The sequence below is a fragment of the Tyto alba genome, unplaced genomic scaffold (genome assembly GCF_018691265.1).
Source record: "Tyto alba isolate M040663 unplaced genomic scaffold, T.alba_DEE_v4.0 Super-Scaffold_34, whole genome shotgun sequence".
NCBI lineage: Eukaryota > Metazoa > Chordata > Aves > Strigiformes > Tytonidae > Tyto > Tyto alba.
Window position 1 is genome coordinate 2,286,833 of NW_024881309.1, and position 21,728 is coordinate 2,308,560.

Here is a 21,728-nt window from a genome sequence, read left to right on the forward strand (position 1 = left end):
CCCCTCTTCCCCTCCCCCAGGCCCGTATAGGTGTTCTGATAAAATCACGTCTTAACCTTTTCTTAGACAAGCCAAATAAATTGAGCTTCTTCAGACTCAGTTTTTTTTTTTAAACCTCAAAACAATTGTTTGAGCTCCTTCTAAGAGGCGAGACAGAGGTGAAACAGGACAAAGCATTGCTCCCTCAGTCCACGGAGTCACCGTGTCACACGTCCAGAGAAATCATTCAAACAGTAGCTTGGCTGTGGTGACCCAACCACAAAATAGTATGTTTATTTTTTCCACCACTTTTTTGTTGTCATTTTATTGATAAAAACTACACAAAAACTAACTGATCATAATAATTAATTAAAAAAACAAAAAACAATGTTACACATTCGCCTGTGTTTTAGAAATTGTGTCAGCCAGTGAGTTTCACCAAATACTCTTGCTTTAAAAGATTTTCCTTCCGATTCATTTCAAGCACATCACTTCCATTTTGGTTCCCAAACGTCCATTAATTTTGCTTAACAAGCACCGCTGGACTGTAAATATCAGAGTCGTTACTCCGTTGCATGTTTTCCCTTTTTTTAGAGCCCGAAAAGTAATTATAGTGTCAACAATGAAGCACAATGAAGATAGTAAAAATCAAAAGCACCCTCCATAGTGTACAGCCTGTGTCTTAAATGTACATGCACCCAAGTTTCTTTGTTTCTGCTGCATCAATTGCCAATGTCCTTTTGGTTCAACATAAGCTTTAATGCCCATGTCTGAAGTTTGAAATATTAGCGCTTGACCACTAAAAAAAAAACAAAAAAAAACCAACCAAAAAACAAACCCCCAAAAGAAAAAAGAAAATATATATCTATCTTTTGTTTGTTTAAAAAGAACAAAAATATTAAACAAATCTTTGAAGAGTAATAAACACTTAATAAGGAAACATGGCTGACCCACCCCACCCAAACCCTTGCCCTCCCCACCCCCTTTATTTTTACCTGTGGTTCTCCTTCCCTGGAACCGTGCAATGTAGAAAAATCAAATATACAAACAAAACTCTTAATCCATCCCTTTATGTAGCTAGAGTGAAATCTATTTTTTTTTTTTTTAATAAGAACTTGACAATCTCTCTTTAATATTTACATTGAGGAATTTGTTTGAAAGTTTAAAGCAAAGAAAATCCTGAAGTTCTCAGTGTGTACTGCAAGATAGCATTTCCACAGTCTGCGGAGTTTGCTTTATCCCCTTCCCTTTGTCTGTGTTGGAACATTTGTAACTGGAATGGTAGATTTTAGTTCCTCGCCCTGGTCTCTTCCGCGATGAAAGGTCCCTCAAAACACCTCCCCACTCCGCCCCCTGAAGAAGTTGTCTCCACCGTTAGTTTGGTATTCTCTCAATGTAAATGGCTGGAGCAGCCGAACGCGCGATTGTAGCTATGAAGCTGTGGTCTCGACTGAGTTCCAGGTTGGTTGTCTCAGCCTGCTCCCGGGACATGGTATCGTACCCCTTATTTACGTGGAGAGGCTTATGAGCTTGGCAGTATCCGATCACCGGTTGGTCGTAACTGTAATAGGGCAAAGTCTTCATGTGGTGAGGAACCTGCGCCAGAGAAACAGAGATCAGAAGGGAGAAACATGTGAGTAACGTGCTTGGCCACGCATTGGTACAGCACCTATCTCAGCGCGGCCCCCAGCCCACCGGCCGCTCGGCCCACCCGCCTCCATCGCGGTGAGCCCCTGAGGTCGGCTGGAGCACACGCAGAGATGCCCGTGGAACAGGGCTGCTCCCACCCGTGTCGGCAGCGGGGCCCCGCTTGCGGGTGGAGGGGACAGGTCTCCGTGACCCCAGGCTCCCCCAGGCGCTCTGCAGGGCCCTGAACCCAGACTGGAGGGGGCTACTCTCCATTTCGGTGACTGGGTTTGAGGGCGAGATTTTCAAACTTCCCATCTCCCTTAATCCAGCTAGGAAGGGCAAACTGGAAGCAGCTGGTAATACAAGCTTGTTAAAAACCGGCCCTTCTTCCAGCTCTCCAAAAGGGGCTGAGCATTTCTACAGAACTGCGACCAGCCTGAGCATGTCAACGGCCTGGAAGACCTGGCTGCCGGCATGGCTAGGTTTCAGCACAGCTGGAATATGTGTTTACTTCTGCCACAAAGCCACTTGCCCAAGGTCCCTATTTCCCAAATTCTTTATCTCAAAACCTCACCAAGAGAAACCCTATCGAAGCAGCTCAACTGATGCTCGCTGGAGCTGAGCAGATCCACACCTTAAAAAAATGGTCATGTATTTGAAAAGTCTGCAAGATCTATCCTGAATCACATCTCTCTTCTTTATGTAAATACTCAGAAACTGCCAGCCCCCCAACTTCTTTTTTTTTTTTTTTTTTTTTCCATAAATGTTCTATGCTTGCAAATGTTAATCCTACAAGTAAATATGATTTATGGCACAACATCAGATACAAATCTTTGCAGATAATTTTATCATCTGCAAGAGATGAGCTGATCAAGTAGAAAGAAATATGCTCCTAGGGGAAAAAAAAAAACAAAACACACAACGCAGGAGATACAAGCAAGAGCTCATTCTAACACTGCTAGAAAACCTGGGGTCGTTATAGCTGGAGATACCCTACACTTAATTTAATCTTGTAACAAATGCCTTTTTCTTTTCCATGCCGAACTTTAAGTGAAGACTACAGAGCTAATTTATCACAAATTTCCATTGCATGGCGCATTTCATTCAAAAAGGTATGAAAAAAGCAAAGGTATTAAGAGTAATTATAAATCTTGCAAGGTTACAGTTCCTCTTGCATTTGGATCTCCTCAGCAGCTAGATTCCTCCCCCTGCTTCTCTGCAGAATGCTGGAGAGAATCCAAAACTCTTCCACTAGCTAGAATTCAGCTGAAAACGTCATTTTACGTGACAGTTGAATGGCAGGAATGCAGAAGACAAACTGCTCAGTAGAATTTGGTGGGACAACTGTGTTCACTTGTGGATCAAATTCAGCCACAGTGCAAGGAACTGTAACTCCCTTTGGATACAGTAATATCTATGCCAATTCGTATCAGGGCTTGAATTTGTCCCCAGCCTTTAAGGCAGCTCTTTATGATTCTATAAAAGCCAAGGACTGTTTGTGTTCTGGAGAGTTGAGAGATTGAGGTCCCGGCTTTACAGCAATAATACACAGTACATTAACCACCCGAGTCCTGTGTGCAGCTCTGTTTGCTTGTTTTCTCCCCTTCTCCAAACAGGAGTCAAAAGGATCAGGATCGCAACAACATCCCTAAACGGTGGATAAACACGCTTCCTTTTCAACTGTTTCTCAGTAGCTTTATAGAATCTCTGGCTCGTTTTTACTTAAAAGTCAGGGCTGCATATGTCTGAAATCATATTAGCAAGGGTTGCCGTGCCATGTGTGTGGACGGAAGGCGGATATTCTTTATCAGTGTAAAAAATAAAACAGGTGCATCAGGTAACCCATGAGATTAACGAGCTGCAGGTTAATTTGTAGGAAGCATTTCTAGGATAATGAAGCCCAGCAATGGATTTGCACCTCCCCGTTCTCATGTCTGGTCCTTGTACTACTCTTCCTTTCCCTCTTTTGGGTGCTAGATCCTACTAAGAGAATTTTTAAAAATAATCATGTCAAATGACTGTAAGAAGCATAATACTTGAGGTAGCTCCAGTAACAACTGAATAAAGAAATGCCATCAGCCCTCCTCCCCCCCAAATTATTTATTGGGGTGCCTCGAATCGAGGTATGAACCATATCAGCAATTCAAAAAATAACCTTCTGGATCAAAGGGAAAGCCTCCGTCTGGAGACTGTCCCCACAAAATGGAGTGTCCTTTCCTTCCCTCAAACTACTTCTCTGAAACGTAACATTGCATTTTCAGAAAGACACGAGGGATTAGTTTGTGTTTACAGTGAAGTGACTGTACAAGAAACCCATGCCCACAAAAACTTTTTCAGGACACAGTCTTGACTGCAGAAACTATTGCAAATGTGGGCACAACTGCACCACCACTCAGTTTGATGCAGGTGAAAAGGATGGAAAACACCGATGACATAGTTCCTGCTAAACAACGCTGATACTGTCATATTTTTCCTGATTCAGAGATCAACAAAACATATTTAAGAACATCGAAGTTGTTGAAAATTAATTTTAGAAGTATTTTTGCTCCAGGTTCTGAAGTAAATTCTTTTTTGTTTCATTATGGAACTGATGCCTGAGATACTGAGAGATGTGACCTTGGACAAGTCATTTTATGAGCTGGAAAATGAGAAAATTAAGTCCTGCCCCTGCTTGCCCTTGGAGACTAGAGCTCTTTGAAGCAAGGGCTGTTTATGCAGGGACTAAAACAACACAACTCTCACCTAAACTGGGGCCTTTCAGCTGCTATGGCCTCCAAGAGACAAAAAAGCAGATGACTAGAGTGAAAAAATTCCAAACACTAAACACCTCAGCAAATAAATACAGCCTCTGGGATTCTGTCATCTCTACCTCAAGGTCTTTTCCATGGAAAACACATTTTTCACTAGCTAGAAAGTGGGAGTAAGGCTGAGAATTTACCTGCCAGCAAATCAAAGGCAGAGCCAAGAACAGAACTGGGATCCTCTACACGGTGTCCTTCGCTGTCTCCCCCACGCCATTCTGCTGCCACTAACCACAGCCATTTGTGCTACAAAATTCCTTAAATCTAGTTTTGGAAGAAGTTCAATTGTAAATGAAGATAAAGAGTTGCTCACATGGGAACTCAACAGATACAAAACAAAACTCTTCCTTTGATATAATCTGTTGTAACATCTGGTTCGGTTCTTGGCTTCGTGTGCTCACTCACTGTTACGCACCGTGCCAGCACGGTCCGGTGCAGCCGGTGGAGCTCAGGGGTGGGACACAGAATGCCAAGGCGTTTAACAGCAGATGATGCACGTCTCTGTTCGCAGCATTTTCTGAATAATTTCTCTTTTAATTTCTAAAAAGGACACTGCCTAATATTTACCTGAAGGATAAAGAGTTTTTGCAGTAGGAAAAACATAGATCAACAAGAGAAGGAACTCCAAAGTCACCGGTGTACACGTGATGGACATTCTGGTTTTAGGTCACGTATGGCACCAAGTGGGATTGTCTTCTGCTTTAATGCCTTACAGTAAGTGACCACAGTGTCTATCCAGTGGTGCAGATAGTTAATTAAGTCAACAAATGAAGCCATGCTCTGAAGAAAGCCCTGACTTGTTTACGCAATGAGCTTCCTGCCTCACAAGCACTGTAAGTATTCAGTGCGAGTTTTGGGCTAATGGGCTGGATTAGTTAGCTAGTATTGACTTCTGAAGTTCACACCTCCGTAGATCTTCACTCTAAATGTAATAAACATCGCATCTTAGCAGCCACACACTTCAAACAAAGGTTCTATTACAAGCAAAACTTACATAAATCCCCAGCTGCAGGAGGAAGACAAAAGATTTAGCAGTGGAAATTTAAGAATGCAAATCTTCCCTTTCGCAGTCGAATTGACATTGGAGAGGTTAACAGCTCAACAGCCTTGCTGCAGCATAACAACTCCCTTCAAAACAGGCTGGACTAACTTGCGATTACCTGAAATTCAGTGAAATCCTGGTCTGAATTAAAAAGATATTTCTCAGAATTCCCTGTCTGCTTTTCCTTTGACATTCAACAGTGATGTTCAGTTAAACCCTTAGTCATTCCAACATGCAAATACACGTATCCACATTCCAATTCGGGTGCTTTGTTTTAGTTTGTTTTTTTTTTTTTTTTTTTTTTTACACAGCACTAAATTTGATCAGCAGCTTTACTTATGTCAGAAATACCGGGTGGTAAGTTTGCTAACATTCTATACATTTCCGATGATTATTACACAAAAAGGTTCTATTTAAAAATTTCAGTGAGAAGAATTCAGCTTGAACTTCTGGCTTCTCTCAGGCGCAGCCATTAAAACCTCGATTTTTACCAAAACATCAATAAAAATCCTTTTTTCTGGAACCTGGAAGGTACATCAGTAAAGATGTAACCTTACCATATAGCCACCGAATTTAGTGAGCTTTGGGGCCTAAGTGAACACCAAGTGACCTTATTTCCAAACTACTTTTCTCTCTCTGCCTCCTCTCATAGTATGTTAAATAGCCTCATATACTCTTAATTGCTTGCGCTGTCTCCTAACAGGATGCTTCAGACACCTTGAAATGCAGTCCTGATATAAACTCTAAGGTATGACACCCCTATCAAGCAATGCCAAAAGAGTTTCACAGAACACCAAGTTCTTCATACTAGCTGCAACTCCTGCTTAAGTATTTTCTGCTGTGCTCACAGCAACAGAGTTATCGCAGTGAAGACTAGTTGAAGATTAGACAGAGATTAACTCTCTGTCTTACTCAGAATCACTTGCAGTTCAGCAAGATCTAATCACCAGCAGTCCCAGGTTGAAATAATTTCCTGGTAAACAGTTAAATCAAATTTTGGAAACGCAGGTTTTCAGAACAGATCTGTATCATGTTGGAAACAGTACGTGTTTTTTCTTTATGCTCAATTTTGAAGAAAGATCTCCCACCATTCATTATCCTGCAGAGAAGGAAATTCTTTATTGAGAAACATAAATGTCCATGAATGTCTAAGTGACACACTACCAGAATTATCAACAAACGGACAGGAATGTAAAAGGACTGACAATCCCAGCACAGTTTCTGGGGGACAAGTCCCTGGTGGGATGGACTGCACTATTTTTTTTCCCCTGAAAGTAGAACAGTATAAAGGCATGAACTGTCACAGGATCCTCAGACAAGTAACTGCTTTGGCAAGAACCTAAAACCTGCAGCCCGGCAATCGAAGTGATGAACCTTCTGAGAACCAGACTCTTTCAGCTGTCTCAGTCTGGCTACCTTGGCTTTATACATTCACTGTTTAGACACTGCAGTTCACATGTCTTCAATTCTGTTGCTTCTGTTTTCAAAGAGAAGGAAGACTCTGTTTTTAAAACTAAAGACATGCTCCATTCATCCTGATGGAAAATGCGATAGGACAACCACCACTGTCTTGCAGTAGACACGTTTTCCTCCTAAAACCCCAAACCAAAGCATGAATGTTCTCAGGCAGTTAAACGTTTTCTGGTTGCACATTTGCTGGTACTCTATAATCCAAGTAAACTGATTTATGTGTAAATACTTGACTAGTTAATGATTACATGATTAAATTACATGCAACTTTAGAAGTTGTCCATATGTAGGGGAAACTCAGAGTTACAAAATATGGAAGCTGTGTTTTCTCATTAGTACTAATATTTAGTCTCAGAACACCATGACTTCATTGCTGAATTAGCATCATAGCTGTTGATAAATCAAATTCAGAGTTCATTTTAAACCCTATTATAATTCAGAGTAAAAATAAGCAAGATATACTATCATAGCTTTACGATTAGTGAAGCACACAGCTTCACCTTAGAGATAGATTGATTAGGCACATTACGCAGATATAGCTGGTATAAACAATTTCAGTGGATTTCATGCTGCTGAAAAATCACAGTTAACAACCCTGGAACATCCCTTTGGAGTCTGCTCAGAAAAACATTCCTATTCAGGAAAACGCACAATCACACACTTCCTATTAAACGCATTAGAAGGGACAAATGCAGACAGTGAATGAAGTTAGTTCTGAAATACAAATGGGTACGTGTTTTCTTCTGTTTCCAACTGGAACAAACACAGAAGTGCCTAGCTGTTTTCTGAAATAAGCCTTTTGTTCTGAAATTCATGTTTCCTAAGGTAGTTCTCATACTGACAAAAAAAAAAAAAAAAAAAAAAAAGCAAAATCTCATTTATTAAAGAATTCCGAACTTGGATGTGCAAGTGCTCTGTTATGAGATGGTATGAGGTTTTTATGAGTTCTGTTTTTACTGAGATTATCTATGTGACATCTGAGCATTTCAGGAAAACCGTCAACTTGATTTTTATGCAAAGGTCTTCAAAATCTTTAATTAGCCCAGGATTTCGACGAGTTACAGATCCCACTGGGAACTTTGCCTGAGGTTGGTATGCCTACATTAGGCATGAAGCACTGAGCCAGAGTGTTTTGGTAGCTCGAATTGTAGATGCAATTCCCACAATTGATTTCCTGCAATTTCATATCCAACGTCCTTCCCACTCCAGACAGAAACCATTTCTTTGCCTCTTCTATCTAATTCCCACCCCATGAGACTAAAGGCCCACTGGGAGGTGAGGGAGAGAAAGAAGCCTCAGTCTGTAGCTAAAGGTCCCACGCTACATGGTACCGAGCCCCCCGCCCTGAAATCATTAGCGTCGCGACAAGAACTCTGTAGCTACCAGTTTTCTCCAAGAAACTGAAGACTTACTGCTAAACATTCACAGAGGGCTGGTGTTCCCCTGGGATGTGTAATATTTGCAGTTCCTAATCTCTTGCACGCTTGTACACACACACACAAGCTTGCATATGCGTTCTTAAGCCAAAGCACTGTACAAAGTAAGCTTGTCTTCTAAGTAAAGCACAGTACCTCCTTTGATTCATTACTTTGCACTCTTTTTTTCCATATTACTCTTATGTCCACCATAACAGTCCTACAAACAGATCTTATGAGCACCCCACATCCACTCAGACCAGCTGGAAGGGTGGGCAATGCCGAGTCCTGCCGCTCCCGACCGTGCTCCGCACCGAAGCGCCCCCCGCGTTCAGCAGACCGCGGTCTCCTCGTCAAAACAAGCAGTGAGCAGCCAGGACAAAGACTGCTCTTCCCACCAGATCTGAAGATTAAATCAAGGTCGTCAGAACCATGCCTGAAATCTTCTGAAAGATGTAGGGGGTGGGCACAGGATGGCTTCTTCAAGCTACGGAACGGAAACCTTTTCTTTATCAAAAATTAACCTGGAGATAAAAGGTTGCGGTCAGCAGGTCTTAGACCATGTCTTAGTTAAAAAAGTTGTATCAGGGGAAATTTGGAGCCTAAATACTACAAATGACTGACAGGTGGGTCATTAATCTTACTGAACTCTTGTATTTCTGGCTGGGAAAATGGGATCCCAAAATTGACAGAGACTGTCAGAAGAGAGGTCTCAATATGAAAAATGTAGAGAAACAACAGACAGAGGACACGGGGCAGAGGATAGTGCAGCCATCAGTTACTTCTGTATGTCCTACTTATAGTTCATAAGAAGTTAACTGATAATTAGTAACTACAGGAATTAAACAAACATCATTGTATTAGATTCCATTATAAGCATTTTAACCTAATAAATTATATGACATGCTAATAAGCAACTTATGGATAGATGGGACTATAAAATACTCTACAAAACTGATTGATTTGATATAAACCAAAGTTAATTAAAATATATCTATTAATTTCTTATGTGGCATTATAATATTCACCAACTTTTAAAACCATCTACAAGCTATACAGGGTATACCAGGAAGATGGAATTTTATGATTTATTCAGTCATGCGTGCAGGGTGTATTTCATGTTTTAAACCCATCTATACCACCACCCTGCCAGTTCCACTGACATTGTGCACTGGATTTTAAGCTTTCATTTCCTTCCCTACAGATAACTTCCTAATCCTGCTATCCAATCACACAAACGCCTTTGCCTTTAAAAGCGAACCTCTCGATGGACTGTTTAACTAAGCGTGCTTTTCTAGAGATCAGGAGAAAAATCATGCACACCCCACTGCTCCCTCTATGGGCCGATTTGATCTTTCAATCAGTAAATGAAAAGGTTTCCCTAAAGGAAACTCCCAGAAAGAAGCAAGTCTTCTAAGCCTTGTTATTGTTCCTTGGGCAAAATATTTCTTTTAAATTGCTTTATCTGTTTTTTACAGAGTATCTGGCTCCTGACAAAAAGGCCCACTGATGAAAAACTAGAAGTGAGATTCGCAGTAACCTTTGATTTTCCGCTGTTGAAGGCCGATAAAATAAACAAACTATCTAGATATTCTAATTGGAAAGCCATTAATATTGCTTTCAGTGCTATTAGGATAATTTCCTATAAAATTCAATAGGAACAGAAGCCTGGTGGTTCAAAAAAGCTTTTACATTGCTTAGGGACAGAAAATTAGTTTTTCAAGAGCGATGCAATATGTTGCAGTAGTTACCTAGTTCGATGCAAGCGAATCCCTTTGGGTGCCTCTCCGTATCTTTGGGTGCCTAAATACACATACCTGCACAGATGTAGTCTTTTTTAAGGCAACTCATCTTTCCTCTAGACTCTTTAAAAAGCTATATTCTCACCAGGAATTTCTGCTCCCTATGTATTTCATTAAGAGCTGCAAAGTGTAGCTCATTTGTACTTAACCTATCAGGACCAGAGGAAGGTCCGTCTAGCCAAGTCTCCAAGGGATCAAGAAGAAAGAGCAGAGCACAGGTCAACAATCCGGTAATAACTTCCACAGAGCATTCTCCTGACCTCCAACACCCCCAGCTTCGGTTCACTTTCTAAACTGCTGGCATTTCAGGCCCGAAATGCTACGGAGCTGGACCTTCCAATGCATTTAAGAGCCTGAGGCATCCTCACAGGCCCAGGGTCCAGCGCAGCATTTGGGAACCAGAGCACACTGTGTCTGTCGAAAAAGAATGATGACAATAAGAGAAAAGGTAAGAGTTGTTTTTCCATGCAGTGATCAGAAAGATGGCAACCTGCTCTATCCATTACTCACAATAAATAAGTACAGTATTTAATATGAACATCTGATAATGTTGCTGCCACAGTGACAAATGAAGGCACTGGAGAATGAGTGAAATAAGTCTTTGTCTTATATTAAAATACTGCCTTTTCATTAGGTCTGCCTAGAATTTATAGTGTGCAAAAGCGCTATCCGGAAATTGATGGCTTCTTTAAAGGTTTTTAAATACTAAAGTTGTACGTGGATTCTGTACGTCAAGAGACCTAAAACGTACTTCCTAAAGCTGGAGAAACGTGACTCAAATTGCACAATATTTTGTCCTTAAGACGTGAGTAGGTATAAACAAGGCAGCGTGATGGCTTACGATTAAAACCCACACCGGTGCTAGAAGAAAGGGACACTGGGTGCCTTATTGGACTGATAAAAGAAATGGAAGTTTTTTCTTCTACGTTATCTAGTAATACTATACCCAAAAGGTTTTGGCTTGAGTCATATGGCAGTCTCAACTCATTTGTGATTAAAACCAAAAAGGCTTAGAGCCCCATTTATAATTGGCACTAATTCCATTTAATATGACAATATTAAATATACAGATAGTATCCAGCCCCTGCATCCCCAACTGGCTATAACATGGGAGAGTCCTTCTCCTCCATCATCACTTAAAATTCAATGCTCAACATTATGGCACTGCCCTAAGAGAGCAGATCGCTTGTTTTATTTTTCAGTTGTCTCAAGACAATTTGAAGGGGACCTTCTTTACAGAAAATGGGTGCCAAAGAAAAGAATAACTGGCAGAAAAAAAAAAAAAAATAAAGAAGATGCTCATGCTACTGTTGCTTCACTTGATCTGGGGATCAGATGGTCAACATCAGACCATCAACATCCAGAGCTGGTGATCAGGAATGTCTTCAACTGAAAGACGAGAAGCAAGCAAAGCATCATGACTGTAAACTGAGCACAAGTTCAAGGAATTACTCATTTCTCTTGAGAAAACGGTGAGATAAATTCACTCCAGTGGGAAAGAATAAAGAAACTGCTGGCACTACAGACCTTCTCGGACACGGGAGGGAGCTCCTATTATACTGAATGTCTCAGCAGGATTCTATTCATGAGAAATTACAAGATTTTAATTGCCTCCACTGTCTCCTAGCAGAGGAATCAGTGTGTACGGTGGCACAAACACACTGGCAAGAACATTAATCCAGCAGCAGAAGGGACAGCTTCTCCTCCTGATGTGCGTATGTCACCTCCATTAGCACTGATGGGAGCAGCGTGCCTACGCCGAGGAGAAACTGCAACCCCCCAGTTTCCAAAAGGTACTGATATATGACTCATATTGGGGTGAGGATTTATATAATCACCGTCTTCACCAAAAGGTTAAGGAACAGTATCTTGCAGCACCGTAAGTTAGAGTAGGGCAGAGCTAGAGGGAAATTACTATTTTAGGTTGAGGGAGAGAGAATAATTGAGTGATGAGGATGAAGAACTGGCAGGAGGTGCCTCGCTGTGGGTGACACACTGCCTGGGACAAAGGCTGGAGGACCTGGTACGGGGGCTTCCTGGAGCAGAGAGGGTGGAGTGGCTGGAGGGTGCCCGGACCCGGGGGACAGCCCAGCTTAGGAGAGATGGGGAACAAACACTCTGCTCTTCCCAGCTCCTCTGCCAAACCCACGGACCACACCGGCCGTGATGGGAGAGCAGGTTCAACTCCTTGACCAGCACGCCAAGGGGGGGGATGCTGTTCAGCCCACCAGCTCCAAGGAAAATCTATCCACCCGAACCTCAGAGGCTACCAGTCTGCCTCGCTATAAATATAGTACTAGTAGGTATAGCTATGCAGTTCACCCTCCACCTACCCGTGTCAAAACAAGACATTACAGAGTAACATGAGCACTTTAATTAAAGCTCACAAAAAGCCTTGAGACCCTTGGATATGAATTGCTGCAACTCCTCACTGCGTTCGTAAAGCCTCTCTTTCCTGCACCAGGGCAAGTATATTCTGCCACTGCTCATCTATGAGCGTGTGACACGCGAAGGAGGGATGAAACAGCAGCATCGTTCCTGCTTTCTGAGCTGACTCCTGAAATGGCAAACCGGGAGAACGGAAAAGGCAGGGTAGGGACTCACACAGTACACAGTGCTGGAAAATTAACAACAAACATGGGTTCATGCTTCAGTCACGTTCTATAGAATCTTTGCATATCAGAGACCAAGCAAGCAGAAAATTAATGCAAGACTGTCCAGCATTGCAGGCAAGGACATTTCACAATGATAGCATTATTTTTTAATACTCTACAGAAAACAAATGACTTGTTCATTCCTCTGGGCAAGTTTTATAATATGCAGGGAAATCATCAGTAAAGACATACTCAGAATCCCTGAGAAAACAGGAAGAAAGATGGGTTACAAAATAGTCTTGGCTTAGCAATCTTTGCTGCTACAAAACCAAGCAGATCAATTCAATTACTACAGGAAAGCAAAAGCAATGGAAATAATTATTGAGCCACTGTAGTTTAGTGACACTTTTAAAGCAGAAATATCTGGATGATATTAAAAAAAACCCAAACCCAAACAACCACCACCCCAAACAAATCACAAGCTCAAAACAGCCAGTGTAACATGAGGGGAGGGTGCAGCAACTGCTCAGAAAAAAACACTGAACCATCAGAAACTAAGGTTTTGTGGTCAACACACTGACAATTGGCACGGAAACTACATGGTCAAGATGGTTAAGAATTAGCAGGAAGGACAGATGCTCCAAGCTGCCTTTTCTCTGTGGAGATGAAGTCTTAATTTTGCCCCATTTCTAAGCACCAGCAGAGAGCCTCTCCAGACATAGGTTCAGGACGGAAGAGTTTTGGGACTGCTCTGTGGCAAGATCACCACTCTCCCCTTTGGAACAGCTGTCAGCTGGCAAGAGCCAAAGCTGTAATTACTGGCAAACAGATCATGATGTGTAAATCTGACCGGAAGCCTGAGACTGGCTCTGAAAAACAAGAAGTGTTCAGACACATTCAGGCAAACAGAAATAAAGTGCCTTGCCTAGAGAGTTGAGCAGTATTGGATCTAACCAGGAGAGGGCTGTAGAGTACATGGACTTGGGTGCCTGCTAGCTAGTTGCACTGTACAGACTCTGGCATTTCAGGGAAGCCAAACAAGGCGGTCTTGTACCTATTCTGACGTGATGAACATTAATAAGCAAAAATAGTTGTTGCCCACTTGGACCGTTTCTGTGCTCGAGCAAAGCAGCAGTGATACAGTGTAAATGGAAACAAACAAACAAACAAACAAACAGGTTCAAAGAATCCTGCTGGAAAATAAAATCTGCCCTGTGAGCTAGATTTTGAAAACCAAAGGAGCTGCTGTTAGAAATATCTGCAGCTCACGTCAACAAGAGACAGCATGCTTGAACAATCTCTCAACCAGCTAAGCATGATCCAAATGGTTTCCAGCTACTCTGGTATTTTTTAGACTTGTTCTGTTTGGAAAAGGTAATTCCAGTGTGTCAGAAAGCATCAGCAAAGAGGTAACTCACTCAACTTTTTCAGAGTGTAGTATTACTTTGGTGCACTACTAGCATGGTGGAACATGGGGCTGTAACCGTTAACAACCTTGTGTGTGGGATCTTTCCCTTTGACAAGTCTATACCAGTTGCAGCCACCTCCAACAAGCACCCAATGCTGACTTCATCTGCAAGATCCAGGTGATATCATGACCTGATCCTTAACTACACATGGGTGAAACAGACTGGGAGAAGAAATACAAAGAGATAAATAAGCCTCTTATCATCCAAAATCTGTTGTTTATTTGCAGTGCCTAGGGGCCTCGACAAAAACTGAAACTGCACTGTGGTAACCAATGCTCATGCGTTTAGTAAGAGCCCTTGCCCTGAAGAGCTTGTACTCCAGACAGGCGTGACAGATGAAGGGTGGGAGAAAGGAAAACAGCAAACAAGAAAAAGATCTCTAAACTGATGCACAGATTGAGGGACAGATTTTTCCACAAGCTAAATACATGAATACAGATCTTTTATCCCTAAATGACTTCCCTTATCATGTGGCCACTGTGACTGTGTATATATTTGTAAGTGATACAGCCCAGTATGAGCAAATCTGCAGAGCACAAGAGTTGGTGTTGAGTATACGGTGCCCACAACACACACATTTCAAGGGATTTACATCAAACTAGCTCCAGTCTGGTCCTGTAAGCTTTCAGAGCAGATCCAGTTTAGCTTCTTCTCAAAAAGGATTTCAGTCTCCGTTCTCCGCCTGCTCTGGGATGTTAACTGAGCACATCAAGTGGGGACAATCTCAAGACCCACATCAAAAGCACGACCCTGATCTGAATTAAACCACCAATGTAAAAGCATCCTCTGGGAGCCAAGGATGCTTTTCAGCTCCCAAGACAGCACAACAGAACTTGACCCTCCCAGTTTAAAGGTGTTTTGACTTTGACACCAGCGTTTAAGGTGGTGCTACAAGGGGTTTGCCTACTGCTCTTTTAAGAGCCCCCTTTACTTTCTCACAGTTAATCCCAGACCAACAAAGCCTTCACAGAACTGAGCACTTGCAAAGATGGATGCTTAGGCAGGTCGTGCCGGGATTCCTTCTAGAGGCAGCACACAGCGATCTCATTGCATCCCAGGAGACGAGGAGAACGGCTCTTTGGCAGAGCTCCTCAATTGGATTTGCAGCCCAAAAAAATGGCTAGATGCTGAAGAGAAGCTGTGCGAACCAGAATCTTGCCTGCATCTCTGGCGGTGTGCTGTGGCTGCCATCACCCCAAGGGCTGTTCAGACCCCTCTGCTCCTTTCCTGCCTCTTCACTCCAAACTAAAAAGAGAACAAAGGTGACATTGTGACTCCAGGCCACAGCCTGTGCACTTCTCTGGTGAAGAGACAGAAAGAGGAAGACTGAAAAAAACCAATCCCACAGTAATTGCAGCAGGAAACAGATAAAAGATTGTGGAAAAGACACTGGATTTTTACTGCACTAAGGCTCCTCTCTCGAGAACAGAGCACACACTACATTGAGGGGTTTTGCTGCCATCAGTTCTCAGTGTGAAAACCTTGAATAAGCAGGAGGGGTCAGATCAAATGTGTACTGCCCACAGGGCCTCTTGCAAAGCAAAGCAAATCAAAATATCTCTGAGAATGTTTTCCTTCTCACCAGGGGGACTGGACGGGCTTCTGAAGTGCACAGCACACTGTTTAAAGATGCACTTCATCTTTTGTCTGCCCCAAAACAAGGATGAAGCAAATGAGGGATAGCAATAGGTGTATGAAGATGAATGTGGAAAACAAGAAAGGCAATTTATCTCCATGATCTGAGCTCTGTAGAAAAGAGCATAAAGCACTGGCCGTTTCTCCATATCCTTTAACATTATACATAATAGTGTTTTTCAGTCACTAACAGAATGGGTTCATGAGATCATCGGGTATTTCAGGATCCAAATGATCACCCATCCTCTTCACACTGGTGGAATGGTTTACGTTTGACAATCAGAAATAATTCAGATTCGCGTGATACGAGATCTACTGAATACATATCTTCTGCAAAGTAAAACACGGATAACAACACTAATAAACTGGGATTCACAGTAAGTGTACTGCAGTCCCATCAGTGTTCACCCATCAGGTCTTTGCAAAATTTTATACAGAGAGGGTGCGTCCAGCCTACCACATTCGTAAGTCAAAGCATGGTAGCAACAAGAACAAACACCAGTTGTTTGCCCTTGTACTGCACCTTTCATCCAAGGACTCTGCAATCATTATTCAGAGAAGTCTGGCGTTGCTGCTTTGCGATGAGCGGATATCATTACCCTCACTTTACAGATAAATAAACAGAGGTCAAAGAACTCCCCCAAGGCAATCCAGAGAGTTAAATACCTACATCAAAAGGTTTAACAAAGACTGATATCATTAGGCTTAACAAAAAGACAAGGAAACAGAGACAAGAGTTGAAGCTGTTAGCCCAACATCAGATAACTGGCTCTGGATCTTTGGTCTCTAAGACAACTCCACCTGAGAGCTGTCTCTGAATTGAACAACTAATATCAGATCTATCTAGAAATAACCATAATAATTTATTGCACTTTAATGCACCCCTGTACTTGCGTATTGCTATATTCTTCAAAGCGAGTGGTGGGTTTTCTACGTTAATTAAATCTTTAGATGGAGTTTCTGGTCACTGTTTCTCACTGTTTTCTGGCACTCTTGGCCCGGTGCCTCACTTCTGCGAGCCTTTTCCTTCCAGCCTCTTTCTGCTCTGGTGCACTTGCCTGGGGCCTTTGCTGAGAAGGAAAGGTTCACGACAGTGTGACTTGTACAACCCATCCCACGGATGAGCTTCGACCCCTGACAGCTCCGGCTGTTTTCTCAGCTGTCTGTGCTGGTTGTCAGGACCCAGCAGCAGGAGAACTGGCCCTGCTGTTCATCCAGCACATTTGATATAGATGTTACAAAGTCCCTGAATAATTCTTTCAAATATAGAATATCTGCATATTTCCATAATCCATGAATTTTCTACTAGACTTTTGGCGAGGGCTAATGCTAATTTAATACTTAGATACCTGGCTCTATTGTGTGATATGGCCCAAATACAGTCAACTGTAAGGACCACATTGACAAAAGACTTGGGGGGGGCACACTAAAAAGGGCTTTTGAAGTGTCAGAATCTTAAAACCTGTCCCCAGTGTTGCAGATCAAGGGCCATTAGATCAATTAGAGATGGTCTTCCAATTGAGGAAAGTGAAACTATTACATTGTTTCTGCAGGCCAATATATAACTTTTTATTTCCCCTCCATCAAACTGAACTTTTCATCCTTCATCAAATCAACTGGCTTTTCCAATAATGCGTTGTAAGTGTTCTGGTGGTCGACTCTTCCTTGACAAGTCACACATTGCAGAGCGGGGCTGGGACCACAGTAAGACTTACAGAATCTGCTGTAATTCACTAATTATCACAATACTTAACAGAAGGGACACAAATAACGGGGTCCCTGGGAAAAACTGAGTCCTCTGGGTGCCACCTCAGGTTAAATAATAAATATAGGCCTTTTCTTCAGCCTGTGTGTTCTCCCACTCATATAAACAAAACCAGGGGAAGGTTATTTAAGCATCCATTAGTTTCCCAGTAATTATGTTGTTCCCCTCCCTACTATTTACCCTGGAATAAAGTGCATGGGCTTGGATCAAAACACAAAAGCCATCGGGAAGACCAACATACACTGTGATTACAACCAGCTATTCACTGCCTCGACACAATACTGCTCTGAGGAAGAGCCTCAGAGCCCTCATCTCCTTGTTATAAACAAGCTACCAAAGTAAGCCGAGGTACGGTGAGTGATAGTAGTGCAAAGTACTGGTTGCCAGCTGGACAATGGTTGACATGGTTACCCTTTTCCTTTTTGTGCGACAGGTATGTAGTAAGTTCAGCTTCAAAACCTTACTACAACGTAACACAATGCAATGCACTCTCTTCCTATTACCATGGAAGAAAAGAATGTGCCATTGACAGACTTCTGTGCCCTTTTAAAGCAGAACAGCTCTGACATCAAAGCTCACAGCAGTCCTCTGCAATAGTTATTCACTGTGTCTTTGTGGTCAGGAACTAAAACATTTTTATGAAGTTCTAAGCAAAAAAATTATCTCCTGAAAATGAGCCTCTTGTAGTAAGTGCTGGAAATAATGAACAGCTGCACTGTTTCTTTTGGAAGGTGAAATGAAGGAAATGAAATCTTAATGTGCATTTAAAGCAGGAGAGGGTCAGTCTCCAAAATGTTTATTGGGAATAATGGAAACATTCAGTTGTCAAAGGAAACATTGAAAAAAAATTGTCAGAGTTAAGTAGGATGCATTATTTAAGCACATATTTATCTATCAGAAAGAAAACAGTTGCAGATTAGAGGTCTGCGTGATCAACCATGGCTCAATTGTAGCCTTGTCCATATGGGTTTTGTCTGACAAATCAGGGGACTATATTTTTTTTCCTTTTGCAAGTGGGGCCTAGGTATCACAATACAAAAGGAAAACAATAAAGCACCATATATGCTCATAAAATGGCTTTTCACTGAGGGCTCTGCTGCCACTTGTTGACATAAATGACAGATTTCGCAGCATACCTGATGCAGTGTGAATTTGTACACTAACGGCATGATGACAGTTCTTGTGCTCAGACTCTGCTGAAAGGCTGACATTCAGTCCCTTCAATGCTGTTATCCTCCAGTCTTCTTTTAGAAGGAGTGGTCTTCATCCCTTCAACATCAAGCTTGTAGACACTTCATTCCAAAAACCTTGGCTTCCAGGTAAATTCTGCAGGTTTCTGCAGTAACACAATCCACCTGGCCGGCTCTACATATATTAATGCTCCAACATTTTTTTTTCCCCCTACGTGTCACCCAAGATAGTCTGGGAAAAAAAAAAACATTAAAACCCTACTGCAAACTAAGGCTACTTAAAAAAACCCAAACAAACAAACAAACAAACAAAAAAAAAAACCCAGAATAAAATAAGAATAATTTACGTTCACTTTGAGATATATGCAGTTGCTAGAACTGTATGAATTTCAGGGACAACACAACAAAAATATAAACATTAGAAGTTGACACAAATTTAGGACAGAAGAGAACCAAAGGACCTGCACGCATAAAATATCTGACTGGTCTTCCAAGCATTCTCAGACAGACTCTATTACTGCAGGCTAAATACTACACAAATCTTCCAATATACAAGTGCATTAGGTAGGAACTACAGGAAGACAAATATATGGCGAAGCACGTTTGGGTCTGCTTTGGCTGCACACCGAGGGAGGGAAGGGACAGTTCACCATCACCCTCTCCTCGCTCGTGCGCACCCGTGGAGCCGCCTAGCTTGCCGGAGCCATCGCTGCTTTGGTGCAAAACACTGTTTTGATCGAGCTCAGGGAAGATGCCGGATCTGGCGCCCATAGCTCCCCACTGGAGCTCTGATCCTAGCTTGAGACCCCGAGCAGCTTGGGTAATACAAAACAATTAATTCTGGTCCTGCTGAAGTCTAATAGGACCTTTGCAATCGATGTGGCTGGCTGCAGGTCGCCCTCTCAGGCAAGGAAGAAGAACAAATTACTTTCCCCTTTCCTTTTTACAGAAATCAGACCTTTCAAGTAGTGGTAAATGCAATTATCAAGCCACAGGATCTTTTCTGTTCTGACAAGTTGTACTTTACCCAACTCAGATGTGAGGCAAGGTCCTCACTGTGCAACACTGCAACCTTCGTGCTTTCCTGAACATGAATGCTCATTTGATAAGCAACCTTTACGATGGGATACAACAGAAACTTCTCTTCCCCCCACCCATGCGCATGCTCTCAGAAGCAAGCGTTAATTGTAAATACATTTTGTGTAAAAACAGCCACCACAAAACACATTCAGGGAAAACCTTGTCCCATTCAACATTCACTGTGAAAACAAACTACTGCAAATCTCTCTCGTCCCTGACTCTCCCTTTGTATCTGTGTTTACCCAAGCCTGAGAGCGCAGATATGCTAATATAATTAGCACAGTTATGGAATCATTATTCTGTTGTCTGGCAAACTAACTCCATGGCAATTTTAGCCTGTGCTGGATTATTCTGACTAAATAAATCTCTAGCTCCATCTATGCAGTATGTGGAATCCATAGCAAGATTATGGCTCCATTTTCTCATACCCTACAAAAACATACTTCTGTCCCTGAAATGCTGACAGCTGACATGCTAAAAATGTATGGTAAGATTCTTGTGATTTTCAGAGACCGGTGAACTGAGACATTATGACAGCAAGGACCTTCTTTTATAAAATCGTAACCAGTTGAAATTTGTTTTAAGACATTTCCGTTCAACTTGTTTTAGACTTTACTGGACTTTTTAATTGATCTGGATAAAATGACGTTAACCCTTCCAGTATTGTGAGAAACAGTGTGGAATCCTTCCTTGGCTACTCTTGCAATGGCATTTTATGACATTATAGATTTCATCCCATCTCCCCCTCAGTCATCTCCCTTCTGAGGTGTGGGTTGTTCATCTACCATCTCCTTCTACGTACTCCTTTTCACACCTCTGATCTTCCTACTGCTTTTCTGTCACTGTTTTCCAGTTCTATTAAATATTCTTTGAGGTAGGGTGACCAGAACTTCAGAAAACACTCACATACAGTGAGTAGGATGGACTAGTGATGTTTTCTGTTTTAGTCTCAACTTCTTGTGTCCTATATAGTTCTAACTATTTATTGGCTCTTCTGATGATCACTGAACTGTTTACAAAGAACTACTCACAGTGATTCCAACATCTCCTTGAGTGGCAACTCTGAATTCCATGTAGTATTTAAGAACCCTACTAAAAAAAAAAAAAAAATTCTTATATTTGCTACTTTTATTATTCAGTAACTGATATAAGCAATAGACACCCCACAGGTGTTAGGCTTAACAAGTTTGTATTGCAGCAGTCCTTAGAAGTCTGGGGTGAACACCACCTAGTTCTAGCAGCTCATTGCCAGTCAGGTTACTGGTTTGTTCCAAAACCCCTGCACTGACCCACCAGCCCCCAGTGCACAACAACTTGGGCTTGATCCTGGATCGACACAGTTTTCCAGTGGCTCCAGGGAGGTCAGGATGCTGGCTAGCCACTTCCATCAAATATCATTACCGATTTCCAGCTTGGACTAGATACAGCAATTCCTTTAGATGTGTTTCATCCCACATGAAGTTAGGTAATTTGTTTATCTTTATTTAAAGGGAAGTAGCATCACTAAAGTAAATTGAGATATCACTTTTTGAAGCACACAGATCTATTTCCACACATAAAATTAAACATGTGTTTACTAATTAACACAAAACAAGCTTTGACAGCACAACCTTTTGTGGCACTGAAAAACTGTTCACATAATCCAATCCATGTAACAGCAGCAACTTCTTGGCGTAGTGTAATGAAGGACATTTGTCTCCTCAACACTTAAGCCTACTGAGATAAGGGAAACAAGGGCTTTTTGCACTCTGGGTTGCACTAACAGGAATTCTCTTCACTCATTGTCACAAGGAAGGCATGGCTACTAGTAACTCCACATCTCAGAGCTGTTGAAAGAAGGTGAGAGAAGTCCCTGTT

At 42.0% G+C, this 21,728-nt stretch overlaps 1 protein-coding gene across 6 annotated transcripts in view; it reads right to left on the reverse strand.

Annotated features, from left to right (window-relative positions):
• Window positions 1-238: 238 nt before the first annotated feature.
• LRRTM4 (leucine rich repeat transmembrane neuronal 4) overlaps window positions 239-21,728 on the reverse strand; it is a 485,034-nt gene continuing 463,544 nt past the window's right edge. For 5 of the 6 annotated variants that reach the window (XM_032989994.2, XM_032989993.2, XM_032989992.2 and 2 more), the window contains one exon: window positions 239-1,575. In XM_032989994.2, coding sequence (XP_032845885.1) covers window positions 1,354-1,575 — 222 coding nt within the window. In that variant the 3' untranslated portion in view covers window positions 239-1,353. The remainder of the gene's footprint in view (window positions 1,576-21,728) is intronic. The other variant, XM_032989997.2, reaches the window with a different exon arrangement.